The 27,270-nt window shown below is 58.5% G+C and overlaps 3 protein-coding genes across 5 annotated transcripts; 2 read left to right on the top strand and 1 right to left on the bottom strand.

Moving 5' to 3' along the window:
* Positions 1 to 197: 197 nt before the first annotated feature.
* Lrrc56 (leucine rich repeat containing 56) lies at positions 198 to 16,692 on the top strand. Of its 3 annotated transcripts, XM_026379370.2 has the most exons (12): positions 198 to 1,448; positions 3,425 to 3,609; positions 4,820 to 4,907; positions 5,638 to 5,698; positions 12,195 to 12,291; positions 12,362 to 12,562; positions 13,202 to 13,385; positions 13,746 to 13,907; positions 13,983 to 14,047; positions 14,246 to 14,385; positions 14,598 to 14,731; positions 15,875 to 16,692. In XM_026379370.2, exons 2-12 carry the CDS (start codon positions 3,430 to 3,432, stop codon positions 16,168 to 16,170), a joined length of 1,608 nt encoding a protein of 535 aa, XP_026235155.2. In that variant the 5' UTR covers positions 198 to 1,448; positions 3,425 to 3,429; the 3' UTR covers positions 16,171 to 16,692. The 3 variants fall into 3 exon arrangements, with proteins under 3 accessions (XP_026235155.2, XP_026235157.2, XP_026235156.2); XM_026379372.2 differs by lacking the exon at positions 3,425 to 3,609; XM_026379371.2 differs by lacking the exons at positions 198 to 1,448; positions 3,425 to 3,609; positions 4,820 to 4,907; positions 5,638 to 5,698 and adding an exon at positions 11,342 to 11,826.
* Positions 16,693 to 16,814: 122 nt separating this feature from the next.
* Lmntd2 (lamin tail domain containing 2) lies at positions 16,815 to 21,105 on the bottom strand. Its single transcript, XM_077798170.1, has 14 exons — positions 20,927 to 21,105; positions 20,688 to 20,840; positions 20,056 to 20,143; positions 19,813 to 19,968; positions 19,402 to 19,470; positions 19,223 to 19,305; positions 18,656 to 18,924; positions 18,328 to 18,418; positions 18,045 to 18,234; positions 17,844 to 17,963; positions 17,564 to 17,760; positions 17,185 to 17,303; positions 17,057 to 17,109; positions 16,815 to 16,946 (listed from the first exon to the last, which is right to left on the bottom strand). Exons 1-14 carry the CDS (start codon positions 21,103 to 21,105, stop codon positions 16,815 to 16,817), a joined length of 1,899 nt encoding a protein of 632 aa, XP_077654296.1.
* Positions 21,106 to 22,771: 1,666 nt separating this feature from the next.
* Positions 22,772 to 25,526, top strand: Rassf7 (Ras association domain family member 7). Its single transcript, XM_026379376.2, has 6 exons — positions 22,772 to 22,876; positions 23,584 to 23,714; positions 23,894 to 24,606; positions 24,748 to 24,870; positions 24,943 to 25,024; positions 25,099 to 25,526. The coding sequence occupies exons 2-6, from the start codon at positions 23,591 to 23,593 to the stop codon at positions 25,128 to 25,130; spliced, it is 1,074 nt and encodes a 357-aa protein (XP_026235161.2). The 5' UTR covers positions 22,772 to 22,876; positions 23,584 to 23,590; the 3' UTR covers positions 25,131 to 25,526.
* Positions 25,527 to 27,270: the final 1,744 nt, after the last annotated feature.

A 27,270-nucleotide genomic window follows, 5' to 3' on the forward strand; every position in this document is an offset into this window, starting at 1 on the left:
AGGCCTGCGCTCGCCCCGCCCTCCCCACCGCCCGGGTCCGTCCGTCAGCCTAGCGCGGCTGACCATTGGTTGCTCTCGGTCGCGCCCCGCCCCAGGGCCGCCCCGCCCCGCCCCGCTGCGGTTGGCTGAGCCTCCCGTCTGTCAGGAACCGCGGGCGGCGGGGCTTCCGGGAGAGTCTGGGAGGGCGGTGTCCCAGAGGGGCCCTGGGGCTGAGCTCCCGGAGGCGCGGGCCTGAGTTCCGGGCGCCGGTGCCACGCGGGACGATTCCGGGGACAGGCGGCAATTGCTGGGAAGACCTTGCCTGGGAGCCTCCACGACACCGGAGTGTTTGCCACCCAGAGGCCTCGGCGCCCGAAGGCGGAAGGAGAGTCCGGGAGTCGGGGAGAGGTGGAGCTGAGCCTCAGGAAGGGCCGGCACCGCGGACGCCCCGGGCTTGGATTCGAGGAAGGCTGGGTTTGCCCGGTGCCCCCAGGTGGCCGCGGGTCTGCTATCCTACCCCTCCCTGTGATGCTGAGGCCCTCACCCGCAACTGAGCAGAGCCCCCCGCGCCCCAGGTTCCACCCTGCAGCCTCTCAGTGTGGCCCCTTTGACGAACTGACCCGCCAGCCCAACTCTAAAGTCACCGTGAGGAGGCGAAATGAGGTCTGCCCCCCAACGCAGACACAGAGGTGCACTTGTCGAGACGCCGAAGACGTGTGTGTGTGTGTGTGCGCGCTTCGTACCGGGGATTGAACTCGCGAGCGCTCATTGGCCACTGAGCCACATCCCTAGCCCTATTTTGTATTTTATTTAGAGTCAGGATCTCACTGAGTTGCTTGGTGCCTCGCCTGGCCCGTGCTGAGGCTGGCTTTGAACTCGAGATTCTCCTGTCTCTGCCTCCCGAACCGCTCAGATTGCAGGTGTGCACCACCGCGCCCGGTGCAAAAGACGTTTAATATATATATGAATTTCCACATGGTATCCCTAGGAAAACCGAGAGGTGTGACTCAGAGGCCTACGCCAACCTGGTAGCGGCGCTACCCGCGGCCCCAGGCTGCCGCCGGGGTCCAAACCCCGCTCACGTGGAGGCGGCTGGGGACTGTGGGCCGGGCGTCCCTAGCCGGCAGGCTCGCTGACCCTCTCCCGCCGCCGCGGCTCGGCCGCACTTCCCGGATCAGTGCCTGGCGGCCTCAAGGTATCCCACCCTGCCAGAGAGCGTGAATCTCGGCGCCAGCCCGCCCAGGCCACGCGGGGTCCGGGTCGCGTACCCGGCAACGGTTGCTAGGGGGCGGGGCTCAGCCGCCGAACCGGCTCGTGAATCTTTGGGTCCGAAGATGAGGCCCCGCCCCGTTGCCATGGCTCCCGGGCCCGCAACCCCGCAGCGGAAAGAACACCCGGGAGTCAAGAGCGCGGCGGCAGAGGGGCCCAGGGCCGCGCCCCCAGGGCCGGGCACCCTGCCCACCCTTAAGGTGAGAGCTGGTTGCAACCTTGCCATGTTCCTCATGCCAGGGGGAACCTGGGCCAGGTGGCGGAAGATGACCAAGTTACTGAGCCAGTGGGGGATCCAGCCACTGCCCCAGATATCAAATATGGCCTCCTGGCCACGTCGCCCACCACCCCTGGCTCTGCTAGGACAGAGGACCGCTGGTCAGGGACAAGAAGGGCCACAATCCCTGCCCCTAGACAGAAATTTTGCAGGGGCAGGGACTTACTCTGCTCTGGTGGGACCTACTCTACTCTGCCATGAGACCCGCCCCCCCAAGATGGAGGGGTGAAGGGGCCTCAGAGCTGATGAGTCAGGATCTGGCACTTGGCTGGGATGTGAAGACTGAGAAGCCCCAGGTTTCTAACTTGCAGGGCCTGGAGTTTCAGAGCGACAGGGCAGGCTGGGCACAGGCAGGACCAGTAGAGCAGGTTCAGGTCAGTGCATTGACTCTGGGGACAGTGACTGGGCTGGGAGTATCATAGGGGTTTTGGTGCCACAACCTTCAACCACCAGGCCTTGGATTCCAAGGCGCTGGTACTCAGCCCTCCAGGCCTAGCTTTGGGCAGGACCCTGGGCTAGCTGCTCTCAGGCATAGAGCCTCCGCCTACAGCTGGCCGGCCCAGGGTGCAGGCCACAACACCTTATGGGGCGAAGTGGGGCTCCTCCTGCAGGCTGGGGCTTGCTCAGGCTAGAGATAGGTAACAGGGGAGATTCTTTAATTTCCAAAAAGTGCATAAGCACATGTTATGGCTGCAGAGTCCCTACCACTGTTTTATGGGTCTATGAGTCACTGCAGACTGGGCCACTGATGCCCACAGAGCCCAGATGTCTTGTCCCAGAGGCTAACACTGCCTTCCATTACTGCTATCAAAGCCCAGCTGACCACTACTACCCTGCTTCGGGGTATACTTGCAGACACAAAGGAGAGTATGAATCTTAAGTGTCCATAGAAAGTTAATAGATAAAAGCTGTGGTCAGAATGTTTCAAGCCTTGTTTACTGTTCCTTCCACAGAGATTTTAGTGCCCTCTTCTGTGCCCTGTGGACACAGCAGGAGAGTGTCCAGCCTACGTGGGGTCCACATCTTATGGGCGAGGCATGCACTCACCTGAACAAACATTAAATTAGGAGGGCCATGGAAGGGTCATCAGAGAAACACATTTAGGAAGGGCAGGCAGGGAGTGCAGGAGTGAGGGGTCCGTCAAGCCTAGATGGCAGGACAAAAAGGTGGCCAGGGAGAAGGACACTGAACATTCTGAGTGGGGTTCTGGCTTCACCCCAGAGATCTGAGTCCAGAGTCTGGGGCCAGGCATAGTCTTCTGTATGTTTAAGGAGAACACCTGGTGAGCCTGGCAAAGGGCCTAAGGGCCAGGCCCAATTGATAGCCCATATCACCTTTGACCCTGCTTATTTCTGGGTGCTCTGTCTTTGGCCCAGTCCAGATGGGCACAGTGGCTTGGACAAGAGCCCACCCAACTGTTTCACAGGTGTTACCTAGGGACACATGCCACTCCCCCTCCCAGGTGTTTGGCCCACAGCAGAAAGCAACTGCCTGTCGGTGGGGGTCAGCCAGCGCAAGGGTAATGGGGGATACCTGAGACCCTGGTCCTGGGCCAGGCTCAGAGACCATCAGATGAAGAAGGACCCACAGCCCAGGGCCTGGGGCAGCCTGAGGAGCCTGTGAGCAACAGCTTGCTGCTGGCCAGCAGGTCCAGTTCCTTGAGGCTCACAGCCCTCATGGGGCCAACACTCATTTCATGGACCCTGAGAGCACGGGCCTGGGCAAGAGGCCTAAGTCAAAGCTAAGGGAGGGACTGTGAGGCTACCAGGTGGGGTAAAGCTAAGCCAAGCCCCTTAGGCAAGGCCAGGCTGGGACCCTGGTTATGCAGGCGTCTCACTCAGCCTCAGGTAGGAGCAGGAGCAGAAGGTTGGAGGCCCTGCCCTCTGCCTCTCCCAGCAGGTTGGATGTGGATGGACCCAGCCTGGGATGGATCCCAGGGGCCTCGGCCACACACAGCCAGTGTCCATGTACGAGAGCTGAGTTGGCAGGGCCTGCACAACCCCTGCCCACAGAGCAGGTCCCTGGGCAGCCATGGGGACAGCTGCAGGGAGCAACTGTTGGAGCATCTGTCCCCTGCTCGACTGGTAAGTGTCAGAGGCCAGGAGCTCTGGCCACAGGGGCCTGCATAAGGTGACAACCTGAGCCCCTTTTCTGCTGATACCCAGCCTGCCCTCAGCCCAGCCATCACAGCTAGGGGCCCTCTACCTTTCTAATCTTGGGACCTACCAGCCCCCAAAGCACCACTGGCCCTAGATGGCAGATGTTCCCAGGTCCTGACAGGCCAGGATTCGGTAAGTGCTTGTTGAGACCACTGTCCTGGAACCAGAGGAGGCTCCTCACTCCACCAGTGGGTGCTCTGGTGGCAAGACAGGCAGGCCATCAGAGTGGGCTCACAGAAGAGCAAGGTGCAGAGACTCAGGCCTAGAAGGGGGCTGTGCCTGCAGGCAGCTGGCTGGACATGAGTGCCCCCACTGGAGTGCCTCCCTTGGGCCGTCTGGAGATGGTCTGTGGCCTGCTTTCCCAGGGCCAGGGCTCTCATGCCCCTTCCCAACCCACCAGACCTTTAGGATGAGGTGGGGGCCATGCGAGTGCACTGACTGTGCCTGGGCATCAGATGGAGTCTTCTCCCAAAACCTTGTGTGAGGACTCACTGTTGCACCCTAACCCTGAGTTCTAGAAGATCTGCAGAGTCCTCCTGGGAAACACTGTGTCTCCCTATACAGGACCTCCTATGCATCATTGGCTACCTTGGGGGAGGGGACTCCCTCAGGGGTAAGCATCCCCCGACACCCAGGCCATCCTTCAAAGTGACCTACAGGTCTACCTCGTCCCTGAGGTTCCCACTAACCCCACAGCAAGTGGGGGCCCAGGATCTTGCAGGCCACACTTATATTGCACACACAGGAGATACCTTGTCGAGGAGACCCAGCACAGAGTGACCGGCAGGGGCCCAGGATGTGGCTCAGAGCATGCCAGCTTGCCCACAAATTGTAGCCAGCGTGCCTGGCAGAGCTAGCTCCTGGTGCCTGTGCTTTGGGTCTGTTTGCAAGGTCTCCTTTACAGCCTCACCCCGAGAACAGGCCCTTCTCTGGCAGTGGCCTCCAACCAACCCCAGTCACCACCACTACTCAGGTCACATCTACTTGTACTCTGCCAGCCGGGCCATCGTTGGCCCGGATTAATGTGGTGATTCAGGGCCGTACATGTCACCTGCTCCCGTGGGCCTCACAGAGCCCCACTGCCAAAGGTGTGAAGGAAACTGGAAGGAAGTGACGCCCCTGTTGGTATCTGCAGCGGGTCCTGGCCCAGGTGGACAACCTCCAGCTGGTGCGGGTGCTGGAAATGTGTGTGGACACCCGTGAGAGCAGCCTGGGAAACTTCGGTAAGCACTGCCTGTCCGGGGCCTGCCCTGCCCACCGTGGTCCAGGCCAGCCCCTCTGTGAAACGTCCTTCTGGCTGTGAAGGTGATGTGGGCAGACACCTTGGACGGACCCAGATCTGAGCCAGGCAGGGGCAGAAGTTTAGGCTGTGGTTCATGTTTCCACACTGCCCTCAGAAGGACTCTGCTCCCACACCCATGCCAGCATCGCCAAGTAGTGAAGGTTAAAATGTGCCCACCAGATACCACACCTTGGTGGCAGGTGCTCCCAAAACTTATTTTGAAATAATTCCAGATTTATGCTGGGTGAGGTGGAGCAGGCCTGTGATCCCAGCAGCTCAGGGAGCTGAGGCAGGAGGGTCGCAAGTTCAAAGCCAGCCTCAGCAACTTAGGCTCTAAGCCACTTAGTGAGGCATGTGCTTTATTCTGGCTAGGCTGTGTGGGATTGTGGCCCCTCAGTGGTTGGGGAACAGAGTGCTCGGATCACCTGAAGCAGGCCCCACAGAATAGGGCCCACTGACAGCTAGAGGAGCCACCCTGCCTGCCCATCCAGGATGCAGGGAGACAGCTGGTCAACAGTACCACCCCCACAGTGTGGTGAGATGCTCTGCCCAGAGGCTGGTCCTACAGCATTGGGGAGCAACGGGGCTGAGGGGTGCTGTGTCTGGGAGGAGGCGTGAGTGAGGGTGGGCAGGGTGAGGGCCAGGCCCAGCGCTCCTCCTGTGACACACAGGAGTCCACCTGCCCAACCTGGACCAGCTGAAGTTGAACGGCAGCCGCCTGAGCTCCCTCAGGTGAGTGAAGGGCCTGAGCCAGGGTCCTGCCGAGGCAGTGGGGTGGGTGGTGATTTAAGGGCTGGATCAAGGACAAGTGGCCCAGAGCTCAGCCTCAAGCTGCTGGCTGCCCAGGGAGACAGGCTGCTAACTCCCTGGGGCACAAGGAAGGGTGATGGGACATTCTTTGGGGTGTGGGCTCCCTCCAAGGTGGGGGTGTCTCCCGAGGGGCAGGGTCTTTACTGAGGGGTCCCTGTTGAGAAGATGAGTCTGAACCCTGTGCCCCCTGGGGTCCTGTGGCCTCTGGCTCTTGGCCCTCATGCCTCAGCCCCGTGGGTCCGGGCTGGCACACCTGACTCTTCTCACCCCCATTGGTGGGAGGCACCTGCTCCGTGGGCATGTGGCGCACACCCAGAGCTCCAGGCCTGGGTCAGGGTGAGGATACTGGGTCCTGGGGCTGACGAGCCCCAAGGTGCTCAGCAACCCTGAAAGGAGACCTTGACAGACACCTCAAAGCAACCCAGACTCGAGGGGCCTGGGATCCTGACCCCTGGCCTCAGCCCTGGCTGTCAGCCGCACTGTGAGGGCAGGAGCAGGGCAGGCAGCTGGTGAGCCTGGCAGGGAGAGCAGGTGGGCAGAGCCTGCAGCCACCCTCCCCGAGGGCCAGGCCACAGACCACGCAGAGTGCGCCACTCCTGAGGTGGGCCCGGCACACACCAGAGCTCCAGAAGAGTTGGCTCAAAGGATGGCATTCAAAAAGAGACAAGCTTTCAGTTTTTTATCTCATTGAACTGGAAAGAACAGACCAGAGAAATATCTGGCATTGTTTTGGGGTCTGAGCCAAGGAGTTTTTGTGAAAATGCTGCCTGTCTTGTGTGCCTGAGCCCAGCAACTTAAGGCAGGGGAGTTTCAGCCAAAATTCTGGAAAGTTCTCCACGTCTCCGAATTGGCTCCACATGCCATATCCAGTTATTTCTAGTTGAGATGATAAAGGTATTTATTATGCAACCTCACTGTTGCTTCTTAATTTTTTTAAATTTTATTTATTTATACTGCTGTTTAGCAAATAGACATCAAATAGAATTTAACAAAACATGCAGATATCTGAAACAGGGAAAGAATCAGAAGCTGTGGCCCTAGCCATGGCCCATAGAGCCAGCACCAGCACCACGGAACAGGAGAGACACAGGCAACCCTCCCCCAGCACACCTCAGAAACAGAAAACCAACAAAGATGGAAACCAGGAAAGACAGCGCCAGTGACTGAAAACTAAGGGATCTGTGATCCCACAGGAACAAACGGGACAGTCCAAGGGGTTCCAGACTTCAATTCTATGACAGTGCATTCTGTTCTTTGATAACTGTAGTGAAAAGTGTAGTGACCAGGTCCAGGCACAGTGGCCATGCTTATCATCCCAGCCACTCAGGAGTCAGAGCAGGAGGGTCACAAGTTCAGGGCCCTCCTGGGCCACTCAGGAAGACCCGGTCCCAAAATAAAAGGTCTGGCGTGCAGCTCCTTGGTAGAGCAGCCCTGAACTCAATTGCCAGTCCTGAAAAAGAGAGAGAAAAGAGGGAAGGGAAAAAAACACGTAGTGACCCTTTATCAGATCTTGAAACTTGGCCAAATGGTGCTTACCAACTTCTACAGGTTGAAAATGAAGAGGAATTTCTCAAACAAAACTGATTAAATAGGACACTCTCCTGGGTGTGATGCAGATGAAACATAAGCGTATAACTTAGCTATTGTAGCTCAGCCAACTGCAGCTATTGTAAACACCCCATGTCAGTATTATAAGGGCTGGAAAACAGGCTGGGTTTTTTGTTGTTGTTGTTGTTTTTCCAGAGCTAGGGACAAAACCCAGGGCGCACGCAGGCTAGGCTACCATTGAGCCCTGCCCCAGCACTTTTCATTTTCTATTTTGGGACATGGTCTCACTACGTTGCCCAGGCTTGGCCTCAATCCTGGATCCTCCTGCCTCCTCAGTCTTCTGAGTTGCTGCGGTGACAGGCGTAGACATTGCGCCTGGCAGCGGGAGATGATTGTAGTGTAGCAGTTGTCAGTTCCTCAGAAGTTGAGAGAATTCAGCCCCAGGAACATCACAGGCATGAAGACAAGGGTCCTCGACCCGTGGGCTGCCGTGACCCAGCCTCTGGCTCAGCAGAGAGAACAGAGTGTTGGCAGGGCTCGGGCACACAGCTGCCACTGTGCGCTCCCAGGCGAGAAGCCAAGACCATGTTCAGGAGCTCCACAGGTGACCTGGGCAAGTTCCCTGCACCCCGTGGCTCTCGCATCTCTCCTCGCTGGAGAAGTCGGGCCTCCCTTCACTTACCCTGCGCTCGCTTTTTTGGGTGAATTCTGTCCTTCCTTATTGATTTATGGGAGTTCTTTGTGTATTCTGGGTGCACTTTAGACTCTGTAAGACTTTTCCCTCAGCCTTCATTTTGATTTGTCCCAATCTGTCAATTCTGGCCAGAGCTCTGGTCTTGCACACCCCAGGCTGCAGAAATCCTGCTTTTTCTTCTGTCCGCTGTGTGGTCTCACTCTGCCTTTCAGGCCTTTAACCCAGTGAATTGCAAAGTCACCACTGATGGTGGCAGGAGGTAGGGACCAGCTTGCTTTCACTGTGTGGTGGGTCCGTCTGCCAGGCCACCTGTCCTTCCCTAACTAGAGTCCTGTCTGGTGCTGGTCAGGCCGTGTGTGTATGCAAACACCTGCATGAGGTGCCAGCTGCCACTCCACTCCCAACGCCACACTGTCCTCCGGATACATGCCAAACCTCATCCTCACTGCCCTTCTAGTCCTGAATACTTATTCTTGCACTTGAATTTTACAGTCAGGCCCTTGAGCTTACACACACACACACACCCATGCACACACTAATCTCTCTAGAATTTTTATTGGAATTTAAGAAGATCTGCATGCTAACATGGGGGTTATACATCCAACACACGGACGCTTCTCCACTCACGTGCTTTTCCTGTATTTTGGAAAGCATTTGAAGCCTCTGCTGGGAAGCCTGTGGGTCAGGGTGCTCTCCACCTGTGCACAGCAGCCTGCCTGGGGAGGCAAGGCGTCTGGGCTCTGCAGTGAGGGGGTGCCACCAGTCACAGTTCAGTCCAGCCAGAGGTTTGGCTCCCCTCCACAGGAGGTGTAGCCTGTCACTGTGCTTGTCCCCTCATGGGGAAGAGGCTTCTTAACCCTGGTGGACTAGTGTTGCTGTGAGAAAGGACCACAAGCCAGAGAACGACACAGTGGGCTGGAGGCCGGACGCTGAGCTCTGGGCACAGAGCTGAAGGTGTGGAGGTGTGGGGCACTGGCTCCGCCCGGGCTGCAAGGGCTGTCTCGGCTTCTCGGCTTCTCGGCTTCTCGGCCCCTCTTCCTTATGCAGTGGGAACGTAAGCCAACCTCTGGCTCCATCGTCACGTCGTCACGTCTCCAGCAGGTCCTGGCTGGCTCAGGGTTGTTAGCACTGGGCAACCTTCACAGAGCAGCCAAAAACCTTCATTCAGGAATGGAGTCACGGTTCTAGTGGACCCACTCTCCTGGTGGAGAATGAGCCTCTGAACAAAGGGGGACTGGGCTCGTACAGGTCACGGGTGATTTATTCAGCGGGTCAGTCTGGGCACTCGGGAATTGGGGTTTGGGGGTTGGCGGCCAGCACCTGGAGAGGAGTTATCTTGGAAGAGATGAGTGTTTCTAGAGACTGTCACTCTAGGTTTGAAGGAACACTTCTCCCGGATGGCTCTTAGAAGAGACAAAAGTGGGGCTGGGGATGTGGCTCAGCGGTAGCGCGCTCGCCTGGCATGCGTGCGGCCCGGGTTCCATCCCCAGCACCACATACCAACAAAGATGTTGTGTCCGCCGATAACTAAAAAATAAATATTAAAATTCTCTCTCTCTCTCTCTCTTTAAAAAAAAAAAAAAGAAGAGACAAAAGTTATCAATGTTTGCCTTTCTTTTTCAATTCCTTCTCCCAGGCCTCACTAGTTTGGGTTTTTTCATTTTCCATATCTAATAAGTGTGGCAGGGGGCACATGACCCCAGGTGAAACTGCCCCCCAGGCCACGGGTACCCCGAGTTCTCTTAGTAGATGTAGTGGTGGTGATTTATCCTGGCGCCCACACGGACACTACTGGACTGTGCTGAGTTGTTTTAAATTAACTGTAATGTTAAAAGGACATTGACTGAGAAGTTTCACATCTATTTCCATAAGTATTGGTTCTTTTATTTCCTACTACTGTACTTTTCTGGTTCTGGAATCAAGAACTGACTCATGAAGTGTCTCTTCCGTTTTTTTTTTTGTTCTTATTAAAGTTGCTCTACTATATTTTATTACTGGATTAAACCCAGGGCCTCATGCATACTACGCAAGTCTTCTACCACTAAGCTGCATTCCCAGTCCCCCTTTAGTTTGAGGCAGGGTCTCGCTAAGTTGTTGAGGCTGGCCTCAAACTTGTGATCCTCCTGCCTCAGCCTTCTGAGTCCCTGGGATTATAGGTGTGCACCATCACACCCAGCCAATTCCTCTATTTTTTGAAACTTCTTGAATGAAAAATTATCTTAAAATATGGAAATTATCTATTCCAGGATGCTTTTAATATACTTTTAAAATTGGTTCAGAGCTAGAGATTCCTAAATGACATTGGTGTAATCCTGTTCTCTATCACTGCTGCTTTTCTAGTGCTCAGAGCTGCTGGACATGCCTTTTCATGTGGCCTCTGCTGTCTCACATTCTGGCTGGGGCTGTCATCATGCTTCTTTTTAAACTGTCTGGATTTATTTTTTCTTATTGTTGGTCATTTGTAGAGGTCTGTCAGGAGAACCTGCTTTGGGTTGCCCGTTGTCCCTTGTCTCTGTGTCTCCTTGGCTCCTGGGGCTCCTGGGGCTGGGGCTGGGGCTGGGGCTGGTCCAGCCTCACTCCATCAGACCTTCCTTCCTAGGTCCTTCTGTCTCTAGTGCTCTGAGCAAAGGCTTGGCTCAATTGCTCTAACCCTCCTGGCTTTTTGATAAATCCATTCAAAGACCTGGATTTCTCTTCACTTGCTACCTTGGGCAGGACCCACAAATGGCCTATGTTTTACTTCTTGTCATTAGTTTGAAGTATCTCATAATTTTCCTATTATTGGATCCAAGTTGTTCCCTGATGCTCATTCCTTTATGACAACAGAAGTCATGTGACCACCAGAAAAAAAAACAAGGTCCCCCAGAGCCACCCACCAGAATGCTCTGAACCACAGGTCACTGCAGGCTTGAAGGGGTGGACCCAAGCCATAGAGCTCCCAGGGATCTGGACAACCAGCCCCACCTCAGGAAAGGCTTGTAACCTGGAAGATGTACAGGTGGGCAATGCAGTTCACTGTCGATGAATGGAGTTCAGAAGGATCGAGAGAGGGAGATAGAGAAGATTCATGCACAGGTGAATTCCTGCAGAGATGAACTGAAACAAGAAAACAGAAAAAATCATGTCAGGAATTCAGGACACTTGTCAGAAGTAAAAGCAGTCTTTCATCTGCAGTTGGAGAGGAGGGACATGTCCAGCACTGGCTCTGAGAAGCATCCTAAATGAAATTACTGGACTTCCAGGCAAAGGCAGGAATTTGGGCAGATAAGAAAAACAGAGGTCAAGTTGCGTGTAAGGACAAAAGTGAGTCTTTCCTCAGATTTCCCCATGGAAACCCCTGAAGCCAAAGAGGGTGAGAGGAGACCCCTCCCACTAGGCCCCTGCAGGGCAGGCTGCCAGGAGGGAACCTGCCAGGAGTTAGAGCTGTGGAGTCTGAGCCTCCTGAAGGAGGCAGCTGGCACAAATGCCAGCAAGGGAAGAGGTGATGGAAAAGCCATTTAAAGCAAAAGACAGGACCAACGATGAATTTACAACTGAAAGGGAACAGAGCAAGTGTGGATATCAGGAAATATAACCCTGCAGGAAAAGTAAAAAGCCCTGACGGGACACAGGGTGGGCGAGACCTCACCAAGGGGAGCCAGGAGCTGGAGGAAGAGGCACGCAGCTGCCTAGGTGCAGAAGGGTCTCGCTTGTTCACAGAGAGCTGCACACTGAGGAGGCCTTTTCATGGACAGGAAGGGAACAGACCGGCACTGCAGACCCTGGAGGAAGAGCGTGCCCTTGGGCAGAGCAGCAAGTGTGGCTCCAGGTGGCATGTGGGCCCCTGTGATGTGCTGCAGGGACGCAGGGAGGCCCTGGGGCTGCAGCAGAGGCTGGACAGGAAGGGATGGCAGCAGGCACAGGTAGGGCTGGGTCAAGCTGTCCAGGGTGGAGGCAACTCCCTTGGGCCAGGCCCAGACCCTCCAGTGGTCAGAGCAGGTGGGGGACATTCTGACCACGCCAGAGACCAGAAGGGGCAGACAGGGAGGGGGACTCTGGAGCCCCTTCCTCAGTCACAACTGTTCCTGTGCTTAGGGGGAGCCAAACTGGGGGTTGGGCTGGGTAAAGGCCTTCTCTGGCCAAAGACAAGGCCCTCCAGTCCAGGACAGACTGACCGTCCTGCCTTGCCTTCTGCAGAGACCTCGGCACCTCTTTGAGCCACCTGCAGGTGCTGTGGCTAGCTCGCTGTGGCCTGACAGACCTGGATGGCATTGGGTCCTTCCCCGTGCTAAAGGTGGGTCTGCAGCATCTGGGGTAGGGTTGGGCCTGGGTCAGACCCAGCTGAAGTCCCCACGCCAACCCAGGAACTCTACGTCTCCTACAATGACATCTCGGACCTGAGCCCGCTGTGCCTGCTGGAGCAGCTGGAGGTGCTGGACCTGGAAGGCAACAGCGTGGAGGACCTGGGGCAGGTGTGCAGCCTGCGGCTGTGCCCGCAGCTCACCACACTCACCCTGGAGGGCAACCCGGTGTGCCTGCAGCCAGCCCCTGGACACTCCAACAAGGTGTGCGTGCTGGGAGGGGCCCACGGGCCAAGGGCCTCTGTGTCCACTGCATCCCAGGGCTTCTTTACCATGAGCTCCACCTTTTCTATCACTGGAGGCCTGAGTGCGGCCAGGCTACCTCCTGAGCCATTCCACCAGACCCCACGAGGATCACACGTGCATGTGCCGTGCCACCCAACCCATGCCCACAGCCTGTGGGGTACGTACACAGGTCACAAGGAGCCACCCAGACCACTGCCCCCCACAGGCCCACCTGAGCCTGCCACATACACACCACAGGCCTGGGGAGCACTGGACCCTTAGGCCCTGACCCCATCCTGCCTATCCCAACGACTGCCACGTGATGGTGCTACTGGCTGGGACCAGAATCCAGCCAGTGCACAGTGGCTGCTCAACTGAATCGCAAACCTGAGCCCAGCGCAGCTTGGTGGGCCAGAAAGCATTGCTGGACTCTGGCATGGGTCTGGAGAGTGAAGTCTCGTCCTGGATAGGCAAGAACTCAGTCCCTGTTGTCCCTAGGGTCCAGCAGGGTCACCCTGCCCCCTCCGTCCTGCCCCACAGGGATCTGGGGCTCTAGGACACAAGTGGCCTAAAGGGCCTATGGACCCACGCCTGAGGTCCCCTCCCTCTATACTGTAGGCACCCCAGGATTACAACTACAGGGTGGAGGTGAGGAAGCTCATCCCCCAGCTACAGGTGCTAGATGAGGTGTCCACCATGCACACTGACCTGCCTGCCACCCAGGAGCTGAGCCAGGACTGGCTCATAGTGAAGGAGGCCATCAAGGAAGGCCGAGTGCTGGACAGTTTCCTCCCCCGACAAGGTAGAGCAGATACCCCCTGGAAACCTTGCCCTGTGCCACAGTACCCCACTCCAGGAGAGGCCTCCCCTAGACCCCAGGCCTCTCAGAGGTGGACAGCTACACCTTGTGCCCTCCCCCAGCCTTAACCCCTGGCCCCCAGCACATGCACATGGGCCTCCAGGCCAGGATGCTGTCCCTTTGGTCAACACCAGCAGGCCTCTCTATTTATCAGAGAGGGAGGAGGGTCTGAGTTTGAAGGAAGGGACCATCAGAGGCCAGCCTTAGGGCTTAGAGATTCTTAGGGGTGAGAGCTGTGTTCTGTGGGCTGGGGCTGGCCAGCTGGCATGGGCCCTAGTGACCTCTGTTTCTGACCTCGGGCAGATGTTTCCCATGGAGCCATTATCCAGAGACTTGATCCAGCATTCTCCCTACCTGAGACCCAGCCCTGGGCCCTGTCCCTGCTGGTCCCTGGGGGCGTCCTGCCTGAACGCCTGCTTCCCAAGGACATGGCCCCAGAAGACCACACCAGCAACCTCACTCATGGTACCTGACCTACCTTGGCCTGACCCCACATCCCCCTGATCCCAAAGCAGACCCATCACATGCCCTCTCCTCCAGGTGCCGGCCAAGTCCTCTGCGGGAACCCCACCAAAGGCCTGTGGGAACGTAGGCGTCAGAACCAGGTACACCTTCCACCCTTAAAAGTGGGTGGGGACCGTCCCACCATGTAGCAGCATCCAGAGTCCGTCCCCCACACAATGGACCATCACACAGAGCCCCTCCTGCACTGGGCACCAGGGTCCAGGGCTCCTGGTGTGTAATATCCCTGGCTACTGCCAGTCCTAGGCCAGGGTTCCCAAACCAGCTCTTTTCTTCCTCAGGACTGGGCACCCTTGGAACAGCTACCTCCATTCAAGTCACATCTGGCCACCAGCCCCTCCACCCCAGGGCCTGGCCCTGCAGACACCTGTGACCTCCTAACCATGGTGGGGCTTCAGGCCTGGAGGGAGCTTGGCCTGTGGTAAGTGCTCCTCCCCTGCCCAGTCCTCTCAACTGTGCACCCTTTCTGTTGTGGGGGCTTGGGCTTGGGCTTGGGCCTGGGCTTGGGCCTGGGCTTGGGCTTGGATGCCTTGACTGTGCAGTCACTGGACCCCAGATGATCTGAGTTGGTCACAGAACCCATCTGGAATTGGGCCCAAGAGGGGCTGTAGCTTCCCTCTCTCCCTCCCTCAGTCCCCAGCCCCACAGGCAGACGGAGTCCCAGCAGGAAGGGGCTCCAGCCCCCCAGGACCCATGGAGGGCCCCTGAAGAGCAAGAGGACCAGATTGGACCCAAGACTGTCCCTAGTCCCATGAGCCTGGCCTCAGGTACTTTCCCCACAGGTGGGTGATCCACTTGTCAGGTGCTGCCCACCTGGGGACAGGAGCCCCAAACCTCAGGATCAGCCTGTGTAGGTATGGCCCATTCCTCAGCTGGGCTCTGGGAGGCCACTGGACCTCAAGGCTGCCTGGGCTGGATGAGAGAAAGTCCTTCCGTAAGGGGTGTGGACCAAGTCCAAAGGAGTCCCCACCAAAGAAGGAGGCATACTAGGTGGGGACACAGATGAGCCAGGGCCATCTACAAGCAGATGTGCCACTGGACATGCCCAGTTCTCATGGCCGGCAGTGGGAGAGAGGCCCCCAGGCCCTGTGGGAGACCAAGGCAGGGAAGGACCCCCACCTCACCCCAGACAGGACCCACGCTGGGCTGAGGACATGCCGAGTCGAGCCAGGCAGTGCTCTGGCAGAGGGACCCTGGATTCAGAGTGCCCAAGACCAAGGCAGAAAGGCCCTAAACCCACATCAGCAGGCAGACCTAAGGAGGGACAGGCAGGGGCAACAGGAGCAGAGACTTAAAAGTCAGCAGAGCAACTCTCAGGGTTGGGGACAGGCTGCCCTCCATGGGCTGGGGTTGATACCCAGGCAGGGTGCCTGGGATAGCCAGGAGGGAACCACAGCTGACCACCCAGGGGACAAGGACGGCAGGGCTTTAAGGAAGGCAAGCAGGGTGGCCAGAAGGAAGGGTAGCTGGAGTATGAAGTAGAGGCAATATGGGACAGTGCCAGGTCCAGGTGGGCACTGGGTGACCCTTGACACCTGCCTCACGCTACAACAGAAGATTAGGAACTGGCCTGAGGTCATTAGCCTGTGAGCCGAGCCTCAGGAATTAGACCCAGATGACCCAAAGCCAGAGTCCAGGCTTTGTGGCCTCTGTGCCTGCCTTAGAGGCTGGTCTAAGCAAGGGCTGGGGGACAGAGCTTCCCTGAGGAGCACAGGAAATAGGGCAGGAGGGGTGGCATGGGAGGAGGGGTGCTGCCGCCTGCGGGGGCCACGGTGGGCATTGCAGCCTGTGGTGCCACCTCCCCCAGCAGGCCACCACCTACCTACCTCTAGACTGCAGGACCACAGACAGGTTAGCCTACTTATCTGACAGGGCCTCGCTGACATGCTGCCTTGTTTCTGGCTTTCTAGAGCATTCCAGAACCGTGGGCTTTCACCTGATCCCTTCTGCTCCCAAGTGCCCAATGCCACCTGACTCTGGAAGCAGCTCCCCCAGGGGCTCTGCAGTCCTGTCTTTCAGAGGGCGAAGGCTCAGAGCACTGGACAGCCTGTGTGGGAGCCCTGGAGGTAACCTCAGGCCTCAGTGCTTGAGCCCAGGGGTACCCAGACCCAAAGCCAACAGGAGACCCAGCAGCCAGACATCCAGGCCTCTGCTGCCTGCTCCACCTGAACTCTATCACCCCCACCCACTCCCTCCCTTAGTGTAAGCCCCCACCAACTGCCAGGTTCACCGGGACTGGGGCCAAGGGGTGCCAGTGAGGTCATGGGAGCCCCAGAAGGACTCTGTCTTCACAGACCCTGGAGCAACTAGGCAGGTGTGGGGCTGGAGGGTGGGTTTGGCCCTGAAGAGGCCCCTTTTGGTGCAGAGGAACCTGAAGTTGGGACCAGTCAGCAGGTATCAGAGGCCAGAACAGACATTAGGTCCAGGTAGGGAGAGCCCAAGCTCCCCACCACTGCTCAGCTGCCCACCCTTCCATGGGGCCTAGCCTTCCCAGGAGAAATGGTCAAAGGGGCAGGCCTGGTAAGAGGCAGACTGGGCTCGGTGGCAGGACCTGGAGCTGGGCTCTCCAGGAGCCTCAGGGCTGCGAACCACTCTCTCCACTGATGCAGCCCAGGGTCCTACCTGCTTGCCCTAGGCTGCCATGGGCAAAGCCAGGCCTCCCATCCCTGGTGGATTTGTGGGGTTTCCCTTGAGAAGCTGGGAGGTGCAGGTCCCTCCTCTGGGGGCAGGATGCCCCAAAAAACAAGAGAATCATTTTCGACTTTCAGGTTTACAGAAACGCAGTTTACTTTGTAGGCAACATTGGTTCAATAAATTATGCAGCTGGCACTGCTGCCTGGCCCTGCTGCCTTACACCCGTCGGCATGTGTCCACAGTGATGGGGGGACAGCTGAGGAAACGGAAGCCATATCTACTCTCAGCTGTGCTCTGCACTGAGAGGGTCACCATGGGGCAGCTTCGGTCCACATTTTTCCGGCACACCTGGGGAGCATCAGGGCCTGAAAGCTGTGGGTGGAGGTGTGGGTGGGGAGGGATAGCTGGCATGCCAGTGGGAACCAGTGTCTGCCAGGGACAGCAGGGCACGCACTCACCCGGACCTTGCACTCCTTCCTGGTGGGGCAGTCCTGGGGACACAGCCCAGCCTCTGTTTGGGACAATGGCTATGGGGTCAGCCCAACCCACCCGCTGCCCACTCACCCCTCCCTCTGGGCTTGCTCACCAGGGATAATGGGAGGCAGGAGCTCCAGAGTCTCAGAGTGGCTGTCCTCTGGCCTCGTGGGCACCTCTGGCAGGTGGAAAGGCCGACAGGTGCTTAGGAGTGGCAAGATATCCCGCATCCTGGGAGGCAAGGGGGTGTGAGGCCACAGCCTGCCAGGAAGAGGCTCATTAGAGGGATTCCAAACCTGGGGGCTTGCAGGGGTGTGCAGGGGTCCTGGGTGGGGGCTGGTGAGGTAGGTGTTGATCATGGAGAGGACTAGTCCAGGAAGTGGTTCTAGTGGAGGCCAGGCCTAGAAGGCAGAAGGTGGGGTGGGGGTCTCCTGAAGGGGGTCGCGATGGGTCTTGCTGGGACAGGATGGAGGGACTCTCGCGGTGCCCACCCAGGCCTCCGCCGCCGGGCGCCGGTCTCCCGCACCCGGCTTTTCCCCGGGGGTTGGGGCCGGCTCTGGGGTCCACTTGTGCCGGGGCAAGGCCGGGCCTTCGAGAGTGGGAAGCGGTCAATGGACCAGTCAGTGTTGTCAGTGAAGATCCTTGAGCCTGAAGTCACACGGTGTGGAGTCTGGTGCTCACTGAGGACCTGCGGGGCCAGCAGGGGCAGCTCTGTCACCCTCACCCGCCAGGGCCCACCCGAGCCCCTCCTGGGCCTGGGCCGGCACGGACCTGGCCCTCGGGATTCAGGAGGAGCGTCAAGCAGCCCAGGCTGGAGTGGAACAGGCCAGCGTCCTGGCCCAAGGACAAGGGCAGCTGCTTCTTGGTGCTGCTGGTCCCCTGGCCCCACACCTGGGAATGGCAGAGGGCACTGGTTGAGGGGCGCCGCAGGCAATGACAGGGTCAGGTGGGCTCACGGACAGAAGGTCCCACCGTGATGTGGTGCTGCGGCGCCAGCAGTGTGCCCGGCGGGAAGCGGTACAGGCACACCGGGAAGCCGCGCTCCAGCTGCTGCAGCAAGAAGCCGTCCAGGTCCACTGTCTGTTCCAGCGACTCATTAAGGATGCGGACGAACTTCTCTCGTGGGCTGACTGCCACGATCTTCAGGCAGCAGCCAGTGGGGCTGGGGCGGGGAGGGGTGCAAGGCAGGGCCTGATGAACGGGCTCCGCCCACCTGGACAGCTGCCCAGAAGTCCTGGCTGGGCGTCCCCCTCACCTCAGCTGGTGACTGATGCGCCGGTGGTCAGGGGCTGTGCAGGGATCCTTGGGAGTCTTGCTGGGCGGTTGTGAGTGGGTTTTCAGGAGATCTAGGGAAAGGAGCCCTTTGGGGGAGGGAAGCCCTCACACGGGTGGTCCCATGGGGATGTGAGGCCAGACCAGGCCTACAGCAGGCGGGGTCCAAGAGGGAAGGGAGCAGCACCAGAGGTCAGATCCCTGGCAGGGGAGATGGCTGGACCCTAGGGACTAAAGGACCTGGTTTAGGGATCTGGAGGAAGATGGGAGAGGGATATAGGAGGATGAGAAAGAGATGCACCCCACTCCACCTTCCGAATCTCCGCCAAAGCTCCAAGCCATTGTGGGGATCTGCTCTGAAGATGCCAAATCTTCTGTCTGGGGCGGGTACCCTGAGGCCTTCTGCACTCCAGAAGGCACGACTGGCTGGCAGCTGCTGGAGTCAGAGCCAGCACCTCCGGAGCTGCTGGTGGCCATGCAGGGCAGGGAGCTCCACTCCAGGTTCTTGGGATGTTTCTCCAGGTGCTCGACAGAGGAATCTGAGCCCCCTCTTTCCAGTGATGGGGACTGCTGGGGCTGCCTGAGGCCATGCTCTGGTCAGTGGATGCTCTGGCTCCCAGGCACCGGCTCTACCCTTTTCCGGCCTCCCAAAGCAGCAGGCAATTCAGCTGGTGCTCTGGGTGCCCAGGACCCAGATCCAGCTCATGACAGGCAGTGATGACCCAGGAGCCCCTTCCCTTCATCCCTAGTTAACTCTAAGATCAGAGCTGAGGCTTGGAGGGATTACATGATTTGTCTGGGGACACCAAAGGTCCATTTCTGCCAAGACCACCCCCCATTTCCCCTGGCCCCTGGGGAGTTGGGCCCAGTGCAGTTACTTCTGCTTTGTGCTGGAATCACTGAAGAGACTGGGGTACCGGAGGGCGATGCTGTGCCAGTCCATATCCTCCAACCGGAAACCCTGGTCAGAAAGTAAAAGCTTGAGGCTTTGCCCTCCTGCTGGGCTCCAGAATCCTGGTCAGGCATGTGGAGTCTTCACATGGGGGGTCTTGCTCACCTCTCCAGCAGTGGGAGCCTCATTCTCAGAGAAGTCACTGAAATCCCTTAAAGTCTCTGCAGTAACCACCTGCAGGAAGGGACCACAGAGACTGAGGATTAGCTAAGCGGTAAAGCACTTGCCTAGAATGCACCAATCTGGATTCAATTCCCAGCACCCATCCCCCAAATGAAATGAGGAGCTGGGGGAAATCACCCCTTCCACACAGTACTCCTCCCTCTTTGACCTCACCAGGGCAGGTTTGGTGGGAAAAACTGCAAGCCACATGATTCTTCCCTGCAGAAGTAGCCTGAAAGGGGCAGGCTTTCAAGGCAAGCCAGAAGCACCAGCAGAGGCACCTGCCTGAAAGAGCCATACTGGCCACCCTAGGAAGTTCCAGGGACGGCTTGTGGGCCTTGGGCACTGGCTCACCTCCACACTGCCAGTTTGGGACCGGAGTACAGGACCCACCCAGGAGGAGCAGGCCAACTGCAGGAGGCAGGACTTCTGGAAGGCCTGCAGCTGGGCTTCTAGTTGCTGCAGCATGCTGACAGTCTGCATCAGCTGCTCCTCTAAGTGCTCCTTCTCCTGCTCAGGAGCCACCAGGTTAGGGGCCTCTTGCAGCCCAGCCCCCCCAGACCATGCCCTGCCTACTTCCTGACCCCACCCCCTCACCAGCTGGGCCTGTTCCTTCTGTGCTTTCAGCTCCTGGGTCAGCTTCTCCACCTGTTCCTGTAGAAACTTGTCTGGACTGTGGAAGCTCCTGGAGGAGGGGCAACTTCAGTAGCCCCACCTCTGGGTCAGCTGGGGTGAGGTCAGGTGAGCAGCAAATTAGGGGTCCCACCGCCATCATACGGAGGGCACACAGTGCAGCCAGCCAGAGCAGGGTAGGTAAGTCCTGACCCATCTGGACAGGGGTCAATGGCTCAAGATTAGGGTTGTTAAATTTATAGGACAGGGCTGGGGATGTGGCTCAAGCGGTAGCGCGCTCGCCTGGCATGCGTGCGGCCCGGGTTCGATCCTCAGCACCACATACAAAGATGTTGTGCCCGCCGATCGATAACTAAAAAATAAATATTAAAATTCTCTCTCTCTCTCTCTCTCTTTAAAAAAAAAAAAAGAATTAAAAAAAATGTTTATAGGACAGTAACATTCAGGGTTTGGGTGGAGCATCAGCTAGGAAAGGACTAGGGCCAGAGGCAAAGGTCCAGGTAAGAGTTGAAGTAGTGGTTGGAATTGGTGTAGGACAGAAACCAGGAATTAGGATGGGACAGAAGTTGGGTTGGGCTGGTGGCTTTGCTGCTGACCTCTCAGATGGAAGTCCTGACACCTCCTGCAGGATGTGACAGTGTCGGGCATGTGGCCCATTTCGGATGGCCCACCTAAGCGCTTGGATCTCTAGTTCTCGCTGCTCCCACAGCAGCCGCAAGGTGCGGGGGTCCAGTGCTTCGGGGGCTAACCTGTAGTGCCAGTACCCCTGTTGATCAGGCCTGGCCCTCTCGTTGTTCCTGCCCAGAAAACTGGCCATCCCTCCCTTCCTCCTTACTGCAGGTGGACAGAGGCCAACCATGTGGAGTGGGTCTTGGTGTTCTGGGGGCATGGGGGAACCACTGTGTCTGTAGGTGTGCCAGTTGGAAGCCCCAAATCACTGCTGACTGGCTTTCCATCTGCTGGGGTTCGTGGCTCCTGCTTTTCTTCAGATTGCTGGCCAGACTCCGGGGCCATTCTTGATGTTTCTCAGGAGCTGGGAGAGGTAATAGCTTGTGTCCAGGTGTGCACCCTATAGGGCTCTCCAGCACTGCTGGTTCATAGATGTTCACACTCTGAGGAGGCTATGTGTGTCTACCCCACAGAATGAGGAACTGCTAGTCGTGTGGGTATCCTAATATGTGTTTCAGGCCAGGGAGCAGGTCACTCCCAGACAACGTTTCCACATTCCCTGTTCCTCCCGTTTCCCTTGCCTAGAGCAAGAGTCAAAGGTTCTGGTCCTTTGCCTGTGACCCTCAGTTGTGTCCCCAACCATGAGCCTCGTGCCCAGCACTCACCTGAGGCCTGGGCTCCTAGCAGGCCTGGGGAGAGAGGATTCTCTACTGTTGCCATGGATACTGGCACTCAGAAGGGAGGGGCTGTTACCAGGAACCTCCAGGGAGAACCAGGTCTAAGGCTTCCATTGAGTTCTGGGCTGGTCAACCTGGGGAATGTGAAAGGCTAAGCTGGGCAGGCCTGGGGGACCACATAGGACCCCCGCAGCCCCTCCCTAGCTGGTGGTGACTAGTGAGTAGTGGGGACTCTGGTGCCCTGGGGGGAGACCAGTCTGGGTGTGATATATCCCGCTGACTTGGAGGTGAAGGAGTTGAGGATGGGGGATGAAAAGCCAGAGGAGGGGCTGTGACAGAACTCTAGCCTGCAGAGGTACACCTCCCTCCAGCCTCTGACACTTCCCTAACTCCCAAGCTGGAAGCCTCCGCTTCGCAAGCATCTACACACACACACACCCCGTCCCGCAGGACAAGTCAGGCCCAGGGCTGGGGCACCCATCACTAGTACCTTCAACCTTCCCTCCGGTGGGGCCTCCCCTGCTGAGCAAGGAAGGGAAAGGTAAAGCCCCCACGCAGCGACTGTCTGACTGGGGCAGAGTGGGTGGCCACGAGGTGGAGTTGCCCAGGCCAACACCTGGCATGGGTTCACCCAGCGGGACAGCAAGGGAGCCATGGAAGAGCGGCTTCGAGCCTGCTTAACTGTGGGGGGAAGGCCTGGGCGCCCACAGCTCAGGAGGGCAGTGGGCCTCACTGCGGCCGGCCGGAAAGGAGCCTCAAACAAAGAGACCCCAGCCTTTGTCCCAGGCGGCCTCAGGGCGGCCTCCTCCCGCACCAGAGCTAAAAAGCCCACCCGTCTGTCTTGCCCTCGGGTCTCCACCTCGTTCCCGCGCGGGCTCACCCTCCCGTAACTCCAAATCCCAGGAGCCACCGGCCCCAAGGGAGCACGGTCGGAGTGGCCCAAACCCCTTGAGGAGAGTCAAGGAAGGAAGGAGTGGCTCCGGCCCTTCTGCCCGGGGGCGCCTTCCAAAGCTGTGCGACCCCAGGCCGGCGCCGCTCCCGGGAAGAGAACCTGCTACACCAGGAGGCCGAGGAGGAAGTCGGTCCGGGAGCTGGGCCTCACACCTGCCCCGACGGACCGCCCTCGGATCCCGGCGGCAGACGCGCTTCCGCGTGGTTTGTGGGGCAGGGTGCGGGAGCGCCGGGGTACCACCTCTCGCCCCGCCCACACCTGGGCGCCGCTGGGGCCGTGAGCCAATAGGGCGGGACGGGCGGAGGCAGCCAATAGGAGTGGGCGCGGGGCGGGAGGCACGCGCCGCGGAGCTAATGGGGGCACGGCGGGGCGGGGCGTTCGGGCTGCGAGCCCCTGAAGCGGTGGGGCCGGGGCGCGCCGCGGCGCTGGGGCTGCAGGTTGCGGCGGCGCCCAACTACCAAGATCCCCGAGGCCGGCGAGCGCCCAGGTGAGCTCGCTGGGTTCCCGAGCCTCCCCTTGGCCCCGGACCGGCCGAGGCGTCGGCTCTGGCTGAGGAGTTTTCCGCGGGCTTGGGGAGAGGACTTGAGAGCGCTGCGACGCACCTGCACCCACCCGCTTCGGAGCGCGGATGACGGGTTCCAGCGCGGCCGGCGCTCGCAGCAGGGGCGGGGCCTCCGGGGGAGCGTGCGGGCTGGGCCAGAGGGGCTGCTGGGGGAGTCCTGGGGGGCGGTGGGACCGAGGCCGAGTCTGGGTCACGGTTCTCAGCCTCTCTGGGCCCCGGGACGGCCCCTTCCGTGGGGAGGCGTTCCCATGGTAGCTGACGGCGTTATGTGTGCGTGGGGGCGCTCTTGGGTGCCTGGGGACCACCGCGGGAGGGAAGGGGCAGTGTCCTCTGAGCCAGGTGACGGGGGACAGGAAATCCTGGACCTGGTTAATGATTCGCCTCGTTCCGGGAGTGGGGGCGGGGCACGAGGATACTTGGGAAGTGGGGATGTATTGAAGTGCTCACTAGAGCCAAACTAGTTCCCCCAGCCACCCTAGGAATGCGAGGCCTGAGGGTGGGGCTGGGTACAGAAGAGCCTGGCCCTACACCAAGGGGCCACAGCTCTGAGCCAGTTATAGTGAAAGGCCAGGAGGAGGAGAGGCGGTCCAGGCTGTGGTCAGGCAGGACCTGATCCTGTGTTCTTCCTACAGGACAGGGATGTTCTTCGGGCTAGCAGCCATGGAACTGAAGGTGTGGGTGGATGGCATCCAGAGGGTGGTCTGTGGGGTCTCAGAACAGACCACCTGCCAGGAAGTGGTCATCGCACTAGCCCAAGCAATTGGTGAGTCTTCTGGGGGCAAACAGCCCAAAAGGTGGGACTGGGCTGGAGCCGGTGGACCAGCCCCATTTCCCCCTGAAGAAGGGTGGGGTTGGCTCTTGTTTCCTCTTGTCCTGCCCCAGTTCCTCAAGCCAGGTTGACAGAGGCTAGGGAGACAGACTGACCCTCCCCTTTCCTCCCAGGCCAGACAGGCCGCTTTGTGCTTGTGCAGCGGCTTAGGGAGAAGGAACGGCAGCTGCTGCCACAGGAGTGTCCAGTGGGTGCCCAGGCCACCTGTGGACAATTTGCCAGCGATGTCCAGTTTGTTCTGAGGAGGACAGGGCCCAGCCTGGCTGAGAGGCCCTCCTCAGACAGCTGTCCACCCCCAGAGCGATGCCCAGTTCGTGCCAGCCTCCCCCCAAAGCCACGGACAACACCAGGTCGTGAACCCCACAAAGCACTAACCTTTGGCCCGGGGTGCCCCAGACTGGCCCCTCGTCCTTCGTCCCCTGAGCCTGCAGTCCCTGTAGCACCCACATCAGGCTGCTTCACAGACCTTCAGGGCCTGGAGCTCAGGGTACAGAGGAATGCTGAAGAGCTGGGCCATGAAGCCTTCTGGGAGCAGGAGCTGCGGAGGGAACAAGCCCGGGAACGAGAGGGCCAGGCTCGCCTTCAGGCACTGAGTGCAGCCACTGCTGAGCATGCTGCCCAGCTACAGGCTCTGGATGCTCAGGCCCGTGCCCTGGAGGTTGAGCTGCGGTTGGCTGCAGAGGCCCCTGGGCCCCCATTGGCCACAGCATCTGCAACTGAACGCCTGCGCCAGGACCTGGCCATTCAGGAACGGCAGAGTGTGGAGGTGCAGGGCAGCCTGGCCCTGGTGAGCCGTGCTTTGGAGGCTGCGGAGCATGCTCTGCAGGTGAGCCTAGGAGTCCCTGGCCCCTGTCATTTCCCCACCCCCAAATGTGTGGACTTGAGGGTCTGGCATCAGTCAGACTAGAAAGGGTAGTCTCTGTGGGGGCACCAGAGTTATGCCCCCTGAGGATCCTTGTCCCCCCAGGCCCAGGCCCAGGAGCTGGAGGAGCTGAACCGGGAGCTCCGGCAGTGTAACCTGCAGCAGTTCATCCAGCAGACGGGGGCTGCACTGCCACTACCCCCAGATAGAGGTCCCTCTGGCACACAGGTCAGAGCAGTTCTAAAAGAGGCTGGGCAGTGGGGTCCACCCCACCTCCCAACTGACCTGATTTCTCCACAGAATCTTCTGTGTCCAACCAGAGAGGAGCACCTCCAGGGAGCAGCCCAGGGCCCTGTCCTAGTGCCCAGCCTGAGTCCTGAGGGTATGTCTATTCCCCACTCTGGCAGGATGGGCCCTCCCCTGGTCTCAGCCTCCTCAGCCATTATCCTCCCACAGTTGTCCCCATGAGACAGAGTTCCTGGAGGTAACAGCCCCTGTCCCAGAGTGGTGCCTGCTGAGGACAAGCCAGATCAGCCAGCACAAGCCATTGGACAACAAGAGTCTGTGGTCACAGAAGATTCCTTCCCCATGGAGGGGGAAGCCCCAGTGTCCCAGGGTTTCTACTATGAGGGACGGGACGGAAGTGCTAGGGATGGGTTGTCCTTGTCTTTGCCAAGTCTGCCAGGCCCCCTGGAGAAACTGGCAAGAAGTGGCCAGGCCCCAGAGTCCATTACTACTTGTTGAGGTTGGGAGATGTGTGTGGATGATGTGTTCGGCTTGTAGATGTGTGCTGCCAAAGGCAGTGTCCTTCACAATGGGTGTGCATGGCCTCCCCACCCTGACGCTTAGACCTCAATAAACTGCCCAAAGTGGCCTGATTTTGTCCCGAAGCTCTGTTGGATCATGTCTGTGGGGTCTAGAACTTGAGGTGCAGACAGGAGCCATTACAGAAGATGCCACGCTACCTGGATAAAGTGCTTCAGGACCAAAGCTCAATAGGTTTCAAGGCTGGGGCTCCTGGGGCCCACATTCTGACTGCTTTGCCCTGCCTGCCCCTGAGAACCTTTGTGATTCCATGCCCGATGGAGCTTGCTGGCTCAGCCCTGGCCTGGGTTTCTGTCTGGATCCCTCTTCCACCTGGCTGCCACCAGTAGTAGGAACCCATGATGTAAGGATGTGTCAGACCTGCCTGTCAAGTTTACTGCCTCCTGGAGAACCCGTGGAGGAAGGTCCAGGACTCCTGGATTGGCCAGAGGAACTTAGCCAGCCCCAGGGAGGGTGTGGGCATTACATGGACAAGGCTTATCCCGCTCCCAGGGTGGGCTTGAAGCTTCTGCTGTGAGTCTGTGGCTATAAAATTAGGGAAGGGCAGATTCTATAACCCAGCTGCGGCCTAGGTCCTCGGGCTGTAGCCTCTCCCAGAGTCCTGGTCCTCGGGAGTGTGGCACACTCCCAGTTCCCAGGGCTTTGTTTGGGGTTGGAGATATTTGTGATAAGCAGAACTTGAGGGTGTCATGCAGGAAGCCTTGGGTAGTACTGGGGAATGGGATGGGGATACTGGCTGACAGGAGTCTTTTGCTGGATCTGATGGGAGGACATGTTTGGATAGACTCAGCTTTCTCCTGGGGTGGCTTCTGAGCTGGGTCCAGTGCTCCCCATTTCCTCTAAGGCAGACTGCAGGGGACATGGAAGTCTTGAGCTGGAGTAACAAATAAGGCACTCAGGGCCTTACAGAGGTCAGGGCCACCAGAAGCCCACTGATGTGGGGAGCAAGTGGGACTGGGTATTACCTGCCAGAGGCAGGGAGCTGGGAATTGGAAGGCTCCCAACCTGGTGTCAGCAGGCCAGAATCCCCAGCCTACTGCTCCTATCTGCTCTCCCACCTGAGCCTGCTGCTGCCTGACCTGTGGGACCAAACACAGGGTCCCAGCGGGTGATGCCCAGAGTGCAAAGGTCACTCTAGCTGCAGCCTGGGACCTGCTACCCACCCACCCCCCAGCCCCCTGCAAACACGCATACACTCGGGACGGTTGCATGCACTTCCGGGTATCAGTCTGAAGCCATCATGGTTCATCTCCCAAACTAACCCCACAGATCAACAGGAGGGAAGGCCAGGTGTCAACCAGAGACCACCCCATACACAGGGAGCTGGGGGTGGGGGGCTAGGTCATGTTCTCCCATGTCTAAGCTGTGTACCCTAGCCCTGAGGGGAAGCAGGCACAAAGCCGGTGTACACCATCAGTTTCCGGTACTCTTCCAAGGACACCTGTCTTTCCTGAAGTTATTATCAGGCCCTGTCCATTGCCTGCAGCTCCTGGCCCTATAAAAGCTGCTAACTCCTCGAAACTACCAGACAGGTGCTGTGCTCTGGGATGGGGAAATGGGTTTAGCCCCCTTCCTTGGTGGCTATTCCAGGTGGACCAAACCCTACACTCCAAAACAGTTGTCTGAGTGCTTCAGATCACTAAGCAAAACTTTTTGAGTTGCTGAAAAGTTTAGTTTTGAGTTTCAAACTTTTACTTTGAAGACAATGCTAAAGTGAAGAAGGGTCAAGCTCCCTACAAGTATCCATTCCGGGCAGGGCAAGATCCACACCAGCAGAGGCAGGCACCCACCAGGTGTCCCTGT

Source organism: Urocitellus parryii, chromosome 4, assembly GCF_045843805.1.
Source record: "Urocitellus parryii isolate mUroPar1 chromosome 4, mUroPar1.hap1, whole genome shotgun sequence".
Lineage (NCBI taxonomy): Eukaryota > Metazoa > Chordata > Mammalia > Rodentia > Sciuridae > Urocitellus > Urocitellus parryii.